Source organism: Camellia sinensis, chromosome 10 (genome assembly GCF_055761805.1).
Source record: "Camellia sinensis isolate YWXY chromosome 10, ASM5576180v1, whole genome shotgun sequence".
Taxonomy (NCBI): Eukaryota; Viridiplantae; Streptophyta; class Magnoliopsida; order Ericales; family Theaceae; genus Camellia; species Camellia sinensis.
In genome coordinates this window covers 26901887-26914817 of record NC_138970.1, presented here as the reverse complement: position 1 = coordinate 26914817, position 12931 = coordinate 26901887, and the positions used below count along the sequence as shown (strand labels likewise).

The 12931-nt window shown below is 35.1% G+C and overlaps 1 protein-coding gene across 3 annotated transcripts; it reads left to right on the top strand.

Moving 5' to 3' along the window:
* The first annotated feature begins 228 nt into the window (after positions 1-228).
* LOC114294865 (protein FATTY ACID EXPORT 3, chloroplastic) lies at positions 229-11529 on the top strand. Of its 3 annotated transcripts, none has more exons than XM_082891163.1 (6): positions 229-711; positions 3131-3524; positions 4315-4482; positions 6317-6363; positions 6606-6643; positions 10941-11529. In XM_082891163.1, the coding sequence occupies exons 1-6, from the start codon at positions 472-474 to the stop codon at positions 11023-11025; spliced, it is 972 nt and encodes a 323-aa protein (XP_082747289.1). In that variant the 5' UTR covers positions 229-471; the 3' UTR covers positions 11026-11529. The 3 variants fall into 3 exon arrangements, 2 of the variants coding, with proteins under 2 accessions (XP_082747289.1, XP_082747290.1); XR_014341862.1 differs by having other exon boundaries at positions 302-711; positions 6182-6363; XM_082891164.1 differs by lacking the exon at positions 4315-4482 and having other exon boundaries at positions 319-711.
* Positions 11530-12931: the final 1402 nt, after the last annotated feature.

The window sequence follows — 12931 nt, the reverse complement described above, 5'->3', positions numbered from 1 at the left end:
AAATTTATTGTAATTTATCCAAAATTTCAAGTTAAGTGTGTGATAGGGTGGAGTCAACTCGATTGGGTCAAACCGAGTGAATTTAAATTTAAATATCCTTGCGAATACTCACTCTTAGGATTAACGCTCCGTGAATATACGATACTACATATATCAATTAATATATTAATATTAATTATAATATTATTATTACCCTTATTAATTAATCGCATTATAATATTATTTATTAATCACATTATAAATATTAAAAATATCTTAAATTATCTTCTATAAACTATATCACATTATAAATATTAAAAATATCTTAAATTATCTTCTATAAACTATACTAATTGATACATAGGATACTTCGGATGCGGATGTTTCTCTTTCTCTGTAAATCCCTCGCTCCATCGTGAGTTTCGCCGGCAGACTCCCTCTTTCTCTCTGTAAAACCCCACACACTCTCTCTCTAGAACCAGTGTACGCACCATGGGTTTTACGCTCGAATCCTTCACGTTTGCAAACCCTAACCCTAGCTTTTGTCCCTTCTCGAAGAGAGCTTCAATGGCGTTGTGTCCTTCACAGACATCTCTTCGGTTCGAATCTCTCATCCGACCTCCCAGAATCTTCGTTTGTCCCAGGGGACTCGGCCTCGGTTTACTTCCTCTGCACGAGCAAGGGTTACGGAACCGGTCGGTGTTCTCCTTCGCGGCCTCGCACGAGGAATCGGTGAGCTGTGTTTCGATCAGTTTACGCAATTGCTTTTGGTGGTTTGTATTATTTTGTTTTTTTGGATTCAATTGCTTGATTTACTTGTTTTGGTATTAAATGTTGGCATTGATTGAAATTTTGAAAGGGATATTTTGAAAGGTATGTTTTTGATTCACATGAGAATTGTTTGAAATAGTTCAGGAGATTTTTGAGCATTTATTGTTGTTGGAATTTGCAGGGTTATGACGAAGCATTTGCACTACCATGGTGATACATGCATTAATTAGTGTACTAATTAACTAGTGTATCAATACTAATTATGACATTATTATTAACCCACTCATTAATCATATTATAAATACCAAACGCCTCTTAAATTTTGCCACATCATCGATTGGCATACTAGTTAAATTGATTCCCATCGCATGAAAACATCATCAAATTTTCCAAGAGGATGTGGAATTACAAAGATTGCTCCTGTCTGATGCATTGCAGAAGGTAAGTTCCACCATTCATTCTTTGGATCTCTTCTGAAATTAGAGAACCTTGGTACTCGGTCTCCATATGTTGGTCTCTGAGGAATAGGAATGGCAGTACTTCCTGTAGCTGGTGGATATCCTGGAGGACCCATCATAGAATCTTGAGGTGGCCGATAATTAGAAACAGCAGTTGAGGATGAGGAAAGGATGCCTTTTTGCTTCAGTTCTCTTTCATCTTTTTCCAATTGTATGATGAGTACATTAATTGGTGCATATAATATTATATTAGTTAATACATTAATTAGTGCATTTAATATTATTCTTTGCACTAAGAAAGGACAAGTATTATTTTTTTCCCCTCAAAATAAACAAATGAATTTCATTAGTTCCCCGAATGTGTAAAATTTTCATCTTTGGACAGGGGAAGAGCCAAAATTGACACCATTTTTGCACATGTTTGAACCGCATATAGGGGTAATAAATGTACCAAACAGTTCGAGCTGAATTTATCTTTGACTTGTTAAAAGTTCATTTGAGCTTAGTTTGTTGGGTAAACAAGTCAATCTTGAACACATTTTTGGAGTTTGTTAAACTTTTCAAACTAAGTTTGAACAATCAATTGCTCATTCGGCTTGGTTTGATAACCTAAAACTATATAAAAATACCACACTAATTGAGCTTGGCTCAACAAAAGCTCATTTGAGGTCGGCTTGAAAGCTTAATGAACCAAACTTGAACCAATTCTAAAGCTCGTTAAAGTTTTCAAACCAAGTTTGAATAATTAACCGTTTATCACCTCTAACTGCATTCTCTGCTTGTGTTTATGCTAAAGCTCATTTTTCAAATGATTAGTGGTGGGTGCAAATGTGATGCGTTTGCAATTTTGCATTAAATTTTTTTGGACGATTTGATGAATGAAGAAAACTGTAGTAGTTATGGTTTATTTAGCAGCTATTGGATGTGGAGGTCATTCTTGGAAAAATTAAAAAGCATGACAGCAGTTACACCAAATGGGGTATATTTATTCTATATAATATAATAGAATAAATAGAATAGATTTTCAACATCAATGCGTTGCAAGATTGTATCTCACTGATGTTATGGAAGCCTGTGAATCACTGACATTATGGTGAATTCAATCTACAAAGGGAAACAAAAATCAATATAGTGAAGTGTTTTTGTCTCTGGTGTAAAAGATGGGTATTTTGTTTGCACTTACCAATTGGGAACATATGTTTTAATACTGTATACCATATGCATTTGGGGTTTTTAGTCTTGTATAATGTTGGGAAGGCTTTCGTTGTTGGTGCATAAAGCATGTTTATCTTTTGCCAGGTACATCTTGGTTATTCTATATTGCTGTGGCCTGACATTTAATATATATATATATATATATTTAAATTTGTCAGTGTGGACTAATGACTGTAGGGAAGTTGTGGCAATATATCACTCATAAGTTCAACTTCTGTTTATAGGGGGAAAAAATTGTTGAACTACATCTTTCTTCATCAGGCATGCTTGTAGTTGCATAATCAAGTAATGACCTTTCAGTTTCTTGATTCAAATGCACGAGATCTTGAGGTTTATGTACAATTTTTACTCTAGGGACAGGGTAGAATAGGGATGGGAAAACATAGTGGCCTTTGTTGAACTGATATAATTTTAAGGAATAATTTCCATATGATTAAGAGGATGGGTGACCATAATCTTCTCTATAATTGGAGTAAATGTGAAGTTTTGGAAAGGAGTTGCTTGTTTGCTAGTTAAGTAATGATATATGAAGCAAAGCTTATGGTTTATCTTCTTATGCATGCATAATCTCAACCATATATTTTGCATGGTTAGCTTGGATTTATTGTCACACTTGATTTGATTTGATTCATAAGTGTATACATATTTTTCTTTGGTGCTAATAAGTCTATGCGTATTTGATGGTCTTTTACGTATTTGATTTTTAGAAACCTTTAGAAGTTGAAGCGGAGGAACAGAAGAGCGATCTTCAAGCGGAAGCTAAAGAATCACAAGAAGCATGGAAACAGACTCTAGCCTCTTTCAAAGAACAAGCACTAAAGATGCAGAGTGTGTCACAAGAAGCATACGAGTTGTATTCTAAGAAAGCAATGGTCATTTTAAAAGAAACCTCAGAGCAGTTGAAAATTCAAGCAGAAAAGGCAAGGTATGATTTAACAGTGGTTGCAAAGGAAATCAGCGAAGAGGGCAAAGAATATCTATCCACTGCTGCTGAGAAATCCCCTGAACCAGTGAAGGATATCATTGAAACATTCGCTTCCTCAACTGATGATGTCAAGGACATTTCTAAAGTGTGTGACTTTTACATTGGGATACCATATGGTAAGTATTTAAGCATTAATATTTTTGACAGAAATATTGTAAACATTCTCTATTCTGTTATTTGGTTCCAATGGTTTTATGCTTCAACATCATTTTTTGTCTGGTGCTTATATTAAGCAGAAGATGATTTGCAGCAAAGTTTTTAAAGGTAAATGCGTACCTTGAGGCGTTTACCCCTCATGAGGCGGGGTGTAAGCCTCAGGACGTTGAGGCGCAAGCATTTCAAATTTCAAATTTTAATATTAACTGAATAAATTAAATATTTTTAAATAGTTAAAAAAATAAAAACAAAATTAAATATAAATGTGTAAATACTTTTCGCTTTAATGCGTTGAACATTTTACTGCATAGAAGGAAGTTTTCCTTCATTGAAAGAGAAATCGATATTCTTAACTTCAGTGATTGAGTTTCTCACTTGACCATTAACTGTGTTTTTCTTGATTGATCATTTACTTAATTTTTCCTGTAGAATATAGTTGTAAAAATGGATTCTTTTTAATTTTTTATGTTTAAACAATCTAATAAGTTTAACAAATGCCCACGGCAACTTCTGCATGTGCATACTCCTCACATGCTTATGCACAAAAAGCGTAAAAAGTGCACTTAAGGCACATGTCTCAAACTATGATGCGCAAGCCTTTGGGGAGTAATGCCTAAAAATCAAAGCTTTGATGCGTTTTACCTTAGCCTCAATGCGAGGCGAGCATCGAGGTGAGCCTCAAGAAAGCCTTTTAAAACTCTGATTTGCAGTACTTCAATTTTTTGTAACCATATTGCTAATGTTTTGCAGGTATCCTTCTTTGTTTAAGTGGCTTTCTTTCCTTCATGCTAACTGGAAGCATTTCAGCTATTAGGTTTGGTGTTGTCCTTGGTGGTGCTCTTTTGGCCTTAGGTGTCACTAGTCTGAGATCATGGAGAAGAAGAGAGTCATTTCCTCTAGCCTTGAAAGGGCAAGCAGGTTGGTTTATAAAGGAGTCATCTATTAACACCATGTGTCTGTGTGAAACATCATTCACTACGGCAGTTAATTGATCATTCAATTGAATGGCTTCTAAAACAATAGCAACTTAGGCCTCGTTTGGCAAGAGGCTATTTTAGCCAATTAGTCAAAAAGTTACTAAATTAGCCAAAAAGCCAACAACCCATACCAAAAAGTCAAAGATTCTCTTTTCTCTCTACTTTTTGCACATCTTTTCATAATTAGCCAAAAAGTCATCCCAAACATACAAGTTTTTTTACCTACCTTTTTAGCCAAATAGCCAAAAAGTTACTAAATTAGCCTGTTCCCAAACGAGGCCTTGCAAACCCCAAGGGGTTGGCCTGGTGGCAAGGCCTTGGATCTTGGGAGTTTGCTCCTTCCAAGGTTTAGGGATCGAAATCTCTTAAGTGCTAACAATTCCTTGGGGCCATCAGATTGGTGGAAAATCTTTGAATTAATTGTGGTGCACTTGCGGAAAACTCCTTGCCGAGGGCTTGTGCGCCGCTGGGGATTGGTCGGGTTTTGATCCGGACACTCCAATGATAATAAAAAAAAAAAAAAAAATTGGCCTTCTTGCAACTTAATCACAGTATGATTCCTTGCATTGTATTACTCCAGCCATTGCATAGGTCATCATAAGTATTACCAATACGAGTTGAGCTAGGCTTGTGAGCTTATGAAAGTGTCACAAACCAAGCCTGAATATGCATTGCTGTGCTCATCATGAACACAATCTGAGGCCGAACATACATTAAACTGACTTAGCCAAGCTCAAACACCTTAGTGCTTGGCTCGGCTTGGCTCATTTGCAGCATTAATCCTCTGACACATCATGCAGTTTTCTCTTCATTGGGTTCAAGTTTGATGCCCAAAGCTTATCTTGACTCCATTTTTTCTGCCCTTGAAATCCTTTGGATAAAATAAACTTAAAAGGGAACAAATGACAAAATCCACATTATGTCAAATTTGTATATTATTTGCATTTTTGTTCCACTATTATGTGTTTCTTTGTAAACAATGCACATCTTATTCCTTCAATGCGTAAATACATGATATGGTGTATCTTCTACTATGTCAGAAACTTAGAAACCCTAAACTATCCATATTGCTGCACATGCCTTAGTACTATGGATACTTTTTTTTTTTGAGCTATGTTTGTGAGAGAGGATTTTTGGAGGTTGTTTGAGGACTGTTCCTGCGTGACATCCACAATGGTGGAATGGCCTTGCTCCTATTGTCTACTTTTCCATTTGCTAAGTGACACCCACAATGGTGGAATGGGCCATAAGAACACCTTTCAACTGAGAAGTACAGGAGAAGGCCACCACCCATAAAGGCTTATAAGTGAAACGTAGAGAATCAGAGAATGATGTGTATTTTTTACCGTTCAAATAAATTCTGTTAGAAGTAAGCATAAATGATGATTTTAGGTAATTTTTTTTGGTAATACAACTTCCCATCAAAATGTATTCATTTCATTCCCAGATCTAGCTGTAAACTGGACGTTAACATTTTTTAATGGCTGTTTGAAAGATCTAAAGATTTAGGTTGGTGAAAGAATATTAATTTATGAATGCAGTTAGACAACTGCCTGGTATTAACATCAAGGATGTGTTTAATATCCCACCCCCCTCTTCTAAAATGTCAGGATTGACCACTGTCTTTTAATGTTCAACAGGGGGATGAAGTTGGAATTCAGGCTTCAGCTTACTTTTGTGGAGTTGTATTTGTTACTTAATTTTCTCTGTTAGTAGAGTTCACTTTCAGTTATGTTTGTGATTTGATTTGATTGATTGTACTGTTGATCCTGCAGCAATAGCCAGCATATTATTTTTAAGGGAGACACGTGTGCTGTTTGAGGTAAGATTATCTAGCTATCATTCTATTACTGGTTTTAATATGCCTTCTCAACAGTAGTTAAACATGTATTTTCTTCGTTATTTTCCCCCCCTTTCTTTGGATACATTGAAGACCATACCCTGGTGAGGGGGGTGTCTTACCTCCTAGTAAGGTGCATGAATTTGGCCAACTGGTTAAACATGTGATATTTTCTGACATTTTCTTGTTCTCTCTCTATTTTTTTTTTTTTGGGAACCTTGCAGAGACCTTCATTTGGCAGTTGCTTTACAGCCTTGTTCAGGTGCTTCATTTTAACACTCTGTCATGATCTTTTCTTTTAATCAACTTATGGATCTCCTGCTATTTTGGAATTATGTTTAATTATGTTAGTTTAGGAATTGTGGAATAAAGGTGTTGGTTGTAATCTATGGAAAATTTGGAACTGGATGAATGGAATAGCATACTGGAACTTTTACAGTTAATGCTAAATTTCTGAACAGCAGCTTGGTGTTGGTTGTAAGGGGAAAAGCTTATGGGATATCGGTGTGGTTAGAATTATGATTTCATTTCATAATCTCTTATTATCTGTTTGGTTCTTGTATTTTTCAAAGGAAGAGAAAAGAAATGAACAACAAAATAAAACGGGAGAATCTAAGGTAGCGTTTGGTAGAGTTTTAGAAATATGATTTGAGAATAGAGTTGTATTTTGAGTTTGTAAGTTTTGGAATTATGATTTGAGTATAGAAAATTTGTTTGGTTATGAGTTTTGAAAAGAGTTTTGAGTTGAGTGTTGAATTGAGTTTTAAATGTTTGATGTGACATGTAAAATAAGAAAATTTGCTTGGTTATGAGTTTTGAAAAGAGTTTTCAAAACTTAATTCAAAAAGTTATAACTCATAACCAAGCACATAACTCAAAATTCTATTGAAAATTATATTCAAAACTCATAACCAAACTCTTTTAACATTCAAACCAAACCAAACCAAACCAAACCAAACCAAACCCAATAAGCCTTAAGTCCCATCAAATGTGGGTCGGCTACATGAATCCTTCTTCTTCACGCGGGCCATTTCGTTAGTGAAATTAAGTGGATACATATCTCTATTTACAATGTTAGCCAACGTTAATCTACGCCTACGCCGTCTCCTAACACCCCCATCTGCTATTACATCATTGCATCTCTTCACTATTGCCTCTGTTGGTCTCCGTTAAATGTGACCAAACCATCTCAATCGATTCTTTCTGAACTTATCTTCTATCGGCGTTATTCCTATCCATTTCCCGAATACACTAATTTCTAATTCTGTCCTGTCTTGTCTAGTCTTGCCACACATCCATCTTAGCATCTTTATCTCAGTCACACTCATCTTATCTACATGATGTTTCTTGCTTGCCCAACACTTCGTCTCATACAATATCGATGGTCTAATAGTCGTTCTATAGAACTTACTTTTTAGTTTAGTGGGTATTCGTTTATCACACAGTACTCCAGACGCACTTTTTCACTTATACCATCCCGCCTTAATCCTATGGGCCACATTCGCATCAATCTTCCCCACTGTTGTGATAATCGACCCTAAATAACGAAAATATTCACTCTTAGGCAGTTCTTAGTTCTCAATTTTCACTTCTCCTCTGCTCTCATTGTTACTGTTATTAAATTTACACTCCATGTACTCTGTTTTAGTTCTGCTTATCCGGAATCTTCTAGATTCAAGAGCTTTTCTCCAAGTCTCCAACTTTGTGTTAACTCCTTCTCTAGTCTCATCTACTAGCACAATATCGTTTGCAAAAAGTATACACCATAACACGTCATCCTAAATATTTCTCGTCAACTCATCCATAACTAAAGCAAAAAGGTAAGGACTTAAGGTAAATTCTTGGTGTAACCCTATAGTTATAGGAAATTCATTTCTCTCCAGCAGGTAATTTAATAGTCAAGGTTCTAAAAAGCGGTTGCGGTCGCCGTAACGGTGGCGGTGGAGCGGTTGCAGTTGTGGGGTGTAAAGGCCGTAGCGTAACAGTTGCGGTAACCGGAACCGTGAATTTTTTTATTTTTCGCACAATTTAAAAAAAACTTACCGATACGCACATTTTTTTTCCATGATCATATTTACTGAGTTTTAAAATAAATATTGATTAATTTTTATAAATTTTTTAGTTTGATCCAGTATATTTTATATTTTTAAATCATTACAAACTGAGTTTTTTACATTTTATTTTAATAATTAATGACTTTATATTATATAAAAAATCAATCACTAACTATTATATATAAGATAAACAATGACAAAAGTAAGTGAATAAATAAAAGCCTAAATATATATATATATATATTAATCAAGCCAAATAGATAATGACCACACTTGTTATTATTATTATCAAACAATATATAGATAGACACACACAAGCAAAATGGTTGAGTGATAGCATCTGAATATAATAGTATAAGTCTTACAGCTTCAACAAATCAATAACATGTTCTTCATCTTCCCTCTTCTCTCTCTTTATCTCTTGTTCCTCCATCTTCCCTCTTCTCTCTCTATCTCTCTTCCGTATTTTCAACTTTTTTTTTTCGAAAAAAGCAATTTGGAACCGTTACGTAACGGTGCGTAACATGCCGTTACGGCCGTTACGGCACCATTACAACCGCTATAGCAGCCATTACAACCGCTATAGCCAAAAGCCAAAAGCGGCCGTAACGGGTGGCGGTAACGACCACAACCGTTACGTAACGGCGTTACGTAACGGTTGCGGCCGCTTTTTAAAACCTTGTTAATAGTGGTCACAACCCTTTCATATATGTCCCTAATCACATCAATGTAACCTTTTGTTACCCTTTTTTTCTCTAACACCCACCATATTATATTCTGGGACACTTTATCATATGTTTTCTCAAGGTCGTTAAACACCATATGAATGTTTTTTTTTCTTTTCTCTATACTTTTCTATTACTCTCCTTAAATGATAAATCGTTTCCATTGTTGACCTGTCAGGCATAAACTCAAATTGATTCTCTAACACCTCTGTTATATCTCGCAATTGGCGTTTCATCACCCTCTCCCACACTTTCATTATATGACATATTAGCTTGATTCCTCTATAATTGTTGCAATTCTGGACATCTCTTTTATTCTTATATATTGGCACTGAAATACTCTTTCTCCACTCATCTGGCATGTTCCTAGTCAACAAAATTTTACTAAATAACCTAGTCAACCAAGCAATTCCCTTTTTACCCAAACATTTCCAAGTTTCAATAGGGATATCATCGGGTCCTAAAACCTTATTTGATTTCATCTTTGTAAGTGTAATCTCCACTTCAAAGTTCCTAACCCTGCGATAGAACCTTTAATCTTTGTTTATCGTATTATTGGCTATTTATTTCCCTATAGCTGTACTTTCATGTTCCTCATTTAATAATTTCTCAAAATAGTTCTTCCATCTTTCCTTAATCTCTTCATCTTTCACAAATATCTTAGAATCCTCACTCTTGATGCTAACATTCAAATATAAAAAATAAAAAAGAAATTGTCATTTTGGTTTAAAAAAAATAATTTTTATATTTAAAAAATATCAAAAACAAATATAATTTTTTTTCCTCCAAATAACAAGTGGCAATTGACGTTTGACAGTTGCCAAAAAAGAAAAAAAAAAATACACTGTTCCGGTCAATTGGCCGAGCGTTCGGGAGGATGACCAGGTAGGTCCAAAATTCAAAAATTCTCGATTTTTCAGAATGGAGAACACAAAAGAGAGAGAGAGTAGCCAAACGTGAAGGAGAATTACATTTTGAAATGTGTGGTGGAATCACATTTTGAAAACTCCATCCAAACATGAAATGGTGGAATTATATTTAACATAACCAAACACAGCCTAATTTACTTGCTTTTGTTTGGTTGGATTGGGAAAATGAATAGACGTCTTCAAGATCTATTTTTTGTTTGGTTCCTATAGAAAAATAAAAGATGAATAGGGAAAAGTGATATAATTGTCCTACTTTTTCTTTTCCCTCAACAAACCCAAGATCCAAACAGTCTTAAGGTTGTATTTGGATTCATGGACTGGAAATGAACAGATTTGATTTTAATCATTGGAATGATTACTATCTCTCCCATGGATTTGCAAATTTAAAGCTCATCCATTCATTTGACATCTCTCCATCTAAATGCTGCCCAAAAGGTTAATTAGTTACTGACAGTTCTTTCTGTAATCAAAGGCAATACAGTGTATGCTTGTAATGTAGTTGAAAAATGCTGTCAATTATAACATCTACATGGATAAGTCACAAGATCTTTTGGTAAATATTTTGGCACAATCGTCTTGAAAATGTTGGATTGTGGTAGCCATTTTGTGACTGCATGGTGGTATGCAGAGATCTCTTTCTAATGTATAGCAGTTGAGAAGGATTGGGGCACACATACGTCTAGTTCTAGATATTTTAAATTACATGCTTAAAAGGATGATGTGTGATATCAAGAACGTGTAATTTCATCCCAAATGCTAGACAATCATTGACGACTTTGATTTAAAACATGCTAAACTGAATTGGCATGTAGTTCATTTGTTTATCTGACAATTTGCTTTGCCCTGTGCAGTGGTGCAATAGTTGTGTTCTATCTTTATAGGATCACACTGAGTGGTGGACAGACAAATGCAACAGACTACCGCGGGACTGAATAATAAGGCTCTTATGTATCACAACTTTTACAAAATGTAATTTTCCATGTTATAAATGAGGGAATGGATTATGCCTCTGTCTAGCAAGCACAACCATCCTGGTGGAAGAAGGCACGGCAATCTCTCCTATGTTCCAGGTAGTAGATGTATTGGTCTAGACTTTGAGATTCATACTTCCGAAGCAAAACTTGCCTGGCAATATTGGAGAGTGGATAATGAGATTGTATTTTCAGTTTGTTTGTTTTTTAGTCAGTTATGAAATAATTCTGCCACAACCTTCAATGTGGGAAATTCAACTGTTTTTACATGCTTGTAAAATGTCAATGCTTTAGGATTCCCTTGGTTTATTGGATGTAAATTTGTCCAGATTTGAACTGAAGTGACGCATCTAGCTGTGTGGGTTGCAAGGTATTCGATCAGATCAGATTTAAGACCATCCTTCTTCTTCCTGTTCAAACTTTTGCAGACTAATCAAATTTGATCGACTGGAGAAGTCGTTATTGTTGACCTGGGTTTTCAATTGAGTTGTGAGAGAGTTAGGATTGTGGAGGGTTAAGAGGACAGACAGACCATTTGCTTGATAGGTTTTACGGTTGCTGCTGCTCTGTTTTTTATTCAAATGCTTTGATGGCGTATGCTCTGTTTTTCATTCAAATACTTTGATGGTGTATGAGCAAGATCTATTTACGCCACATTATTATCTGTACACATCATTTCATATATTTTTATAATCATTTTACCCAAAATTACTTTTTGTGGGATAAAATTTTTGAAGTTTAAGAATTAAATTTCGCTGTACACCCACCTCCTTTTTCATCACAAGCTGTCACTGCCACTGGCACCTCCCCCCTCCTTCACTTGCCCCCACCCCACCAAAGAATGTTACCCCCTTTCACCAGCCACCCCTAGCTTCCCTCCCTCCCTTGTTAATGCTCTCTGAGAACTACCACCACCTCGGTCCCAAATGACCACCAACCCTCCTCCCTCCTCCCTCACAAACCCACCTCCCGTTTCCCTCATTACCCTGCCACCCCCTTCCTTCACCAGCAACCTTGCCTCAGCACCCTGATAGCCCCCATGCCGAACCTCACACCCTTCTCTCCCCACATAAAAACCCTTGCCACCATTCCTTCTCACCACCTTCAAAACCCTAGTTATGCCGCCACCCTAGATCCAAGGGGGAGCGAGGAGGGAAAGAGAAGAGTAGAGGATGATTGTAGAGAAAAACTAATCAGAATGTTTGGTTATCATTTTTCAAACACTTTTTAGAAAATTATACGTTCTTATTTTTCGTATTTTTTTGTTTTTACTTAATTTTTTTAATATTTTGAGCAATTTTTATTTTTATTTTTAGACATACCTAACATAAATACACCTAAAAAGTAAAAAAAAAAAATTAATTTTTTTTTTTTTAAAAATTCACTAAATACCAAAAATATAAAAAAAATACGAGAATTCAGTACATTTTTTATATTTTTATGTATTTATTAATTTTTAAAAATATTTTTTTACAAATTTTTTACTTTTTAGATACATCTAAGTAAGGTGTATCTAAAAAAATTAAAAAAATAGTTAAAATTTTAAAAATATTCACTAAAAACAAAAAAACATGAAAATCAAAAAATTCAGTTTTTAAAAAACTTAATTCAAAAAACTCAAACCAAACACACTGAATGAGTTTAAGAATGATCATCGATTTGAGACGCAAGAATGCAAAGAGAGAACATTAAAATTTAAAAAAAATTAATTTGGTATAATGAGAAAAAAAACAAAGCAGCCATAACACTACCCTCCATTCAAACTTACTGAGTTTGTTCTCTTGAACAACATAACAAGAATGATCCCTGAAACAAATGGCAAAAGGACAAGATTATTCTTGTGATGTACAAGAGGGTAAAATCTGCAAGTG

What these genes read in the sequence shown, in the direction of transcription:
- LOC114294865 (XM_082891163.1), top strand. Translation starts at nt 472, where the DNA reads ATGGGTTTTACGCTCGAATCCTTCACGTTTGCAAACCCTAACCCTAGC. An exon ending in CGGCCTCGCACGAGGAATCG is followed by an intron (nt 712 to 3,130) that starts GTGAGCTGTGTT and finishes TTTGATTTTTAG; the next exon opens with AAACCTTTAGAAGTTGAAGC. An exon ending in AGACACGTGTGCTGTTTGAG is followed by an intron (nt 6,364 to 6,605) that starts GTAAGATTATCT and finishes GGAACCTTGCAG; the next exon opens with AGACCTTCATTTGGCAGTTG.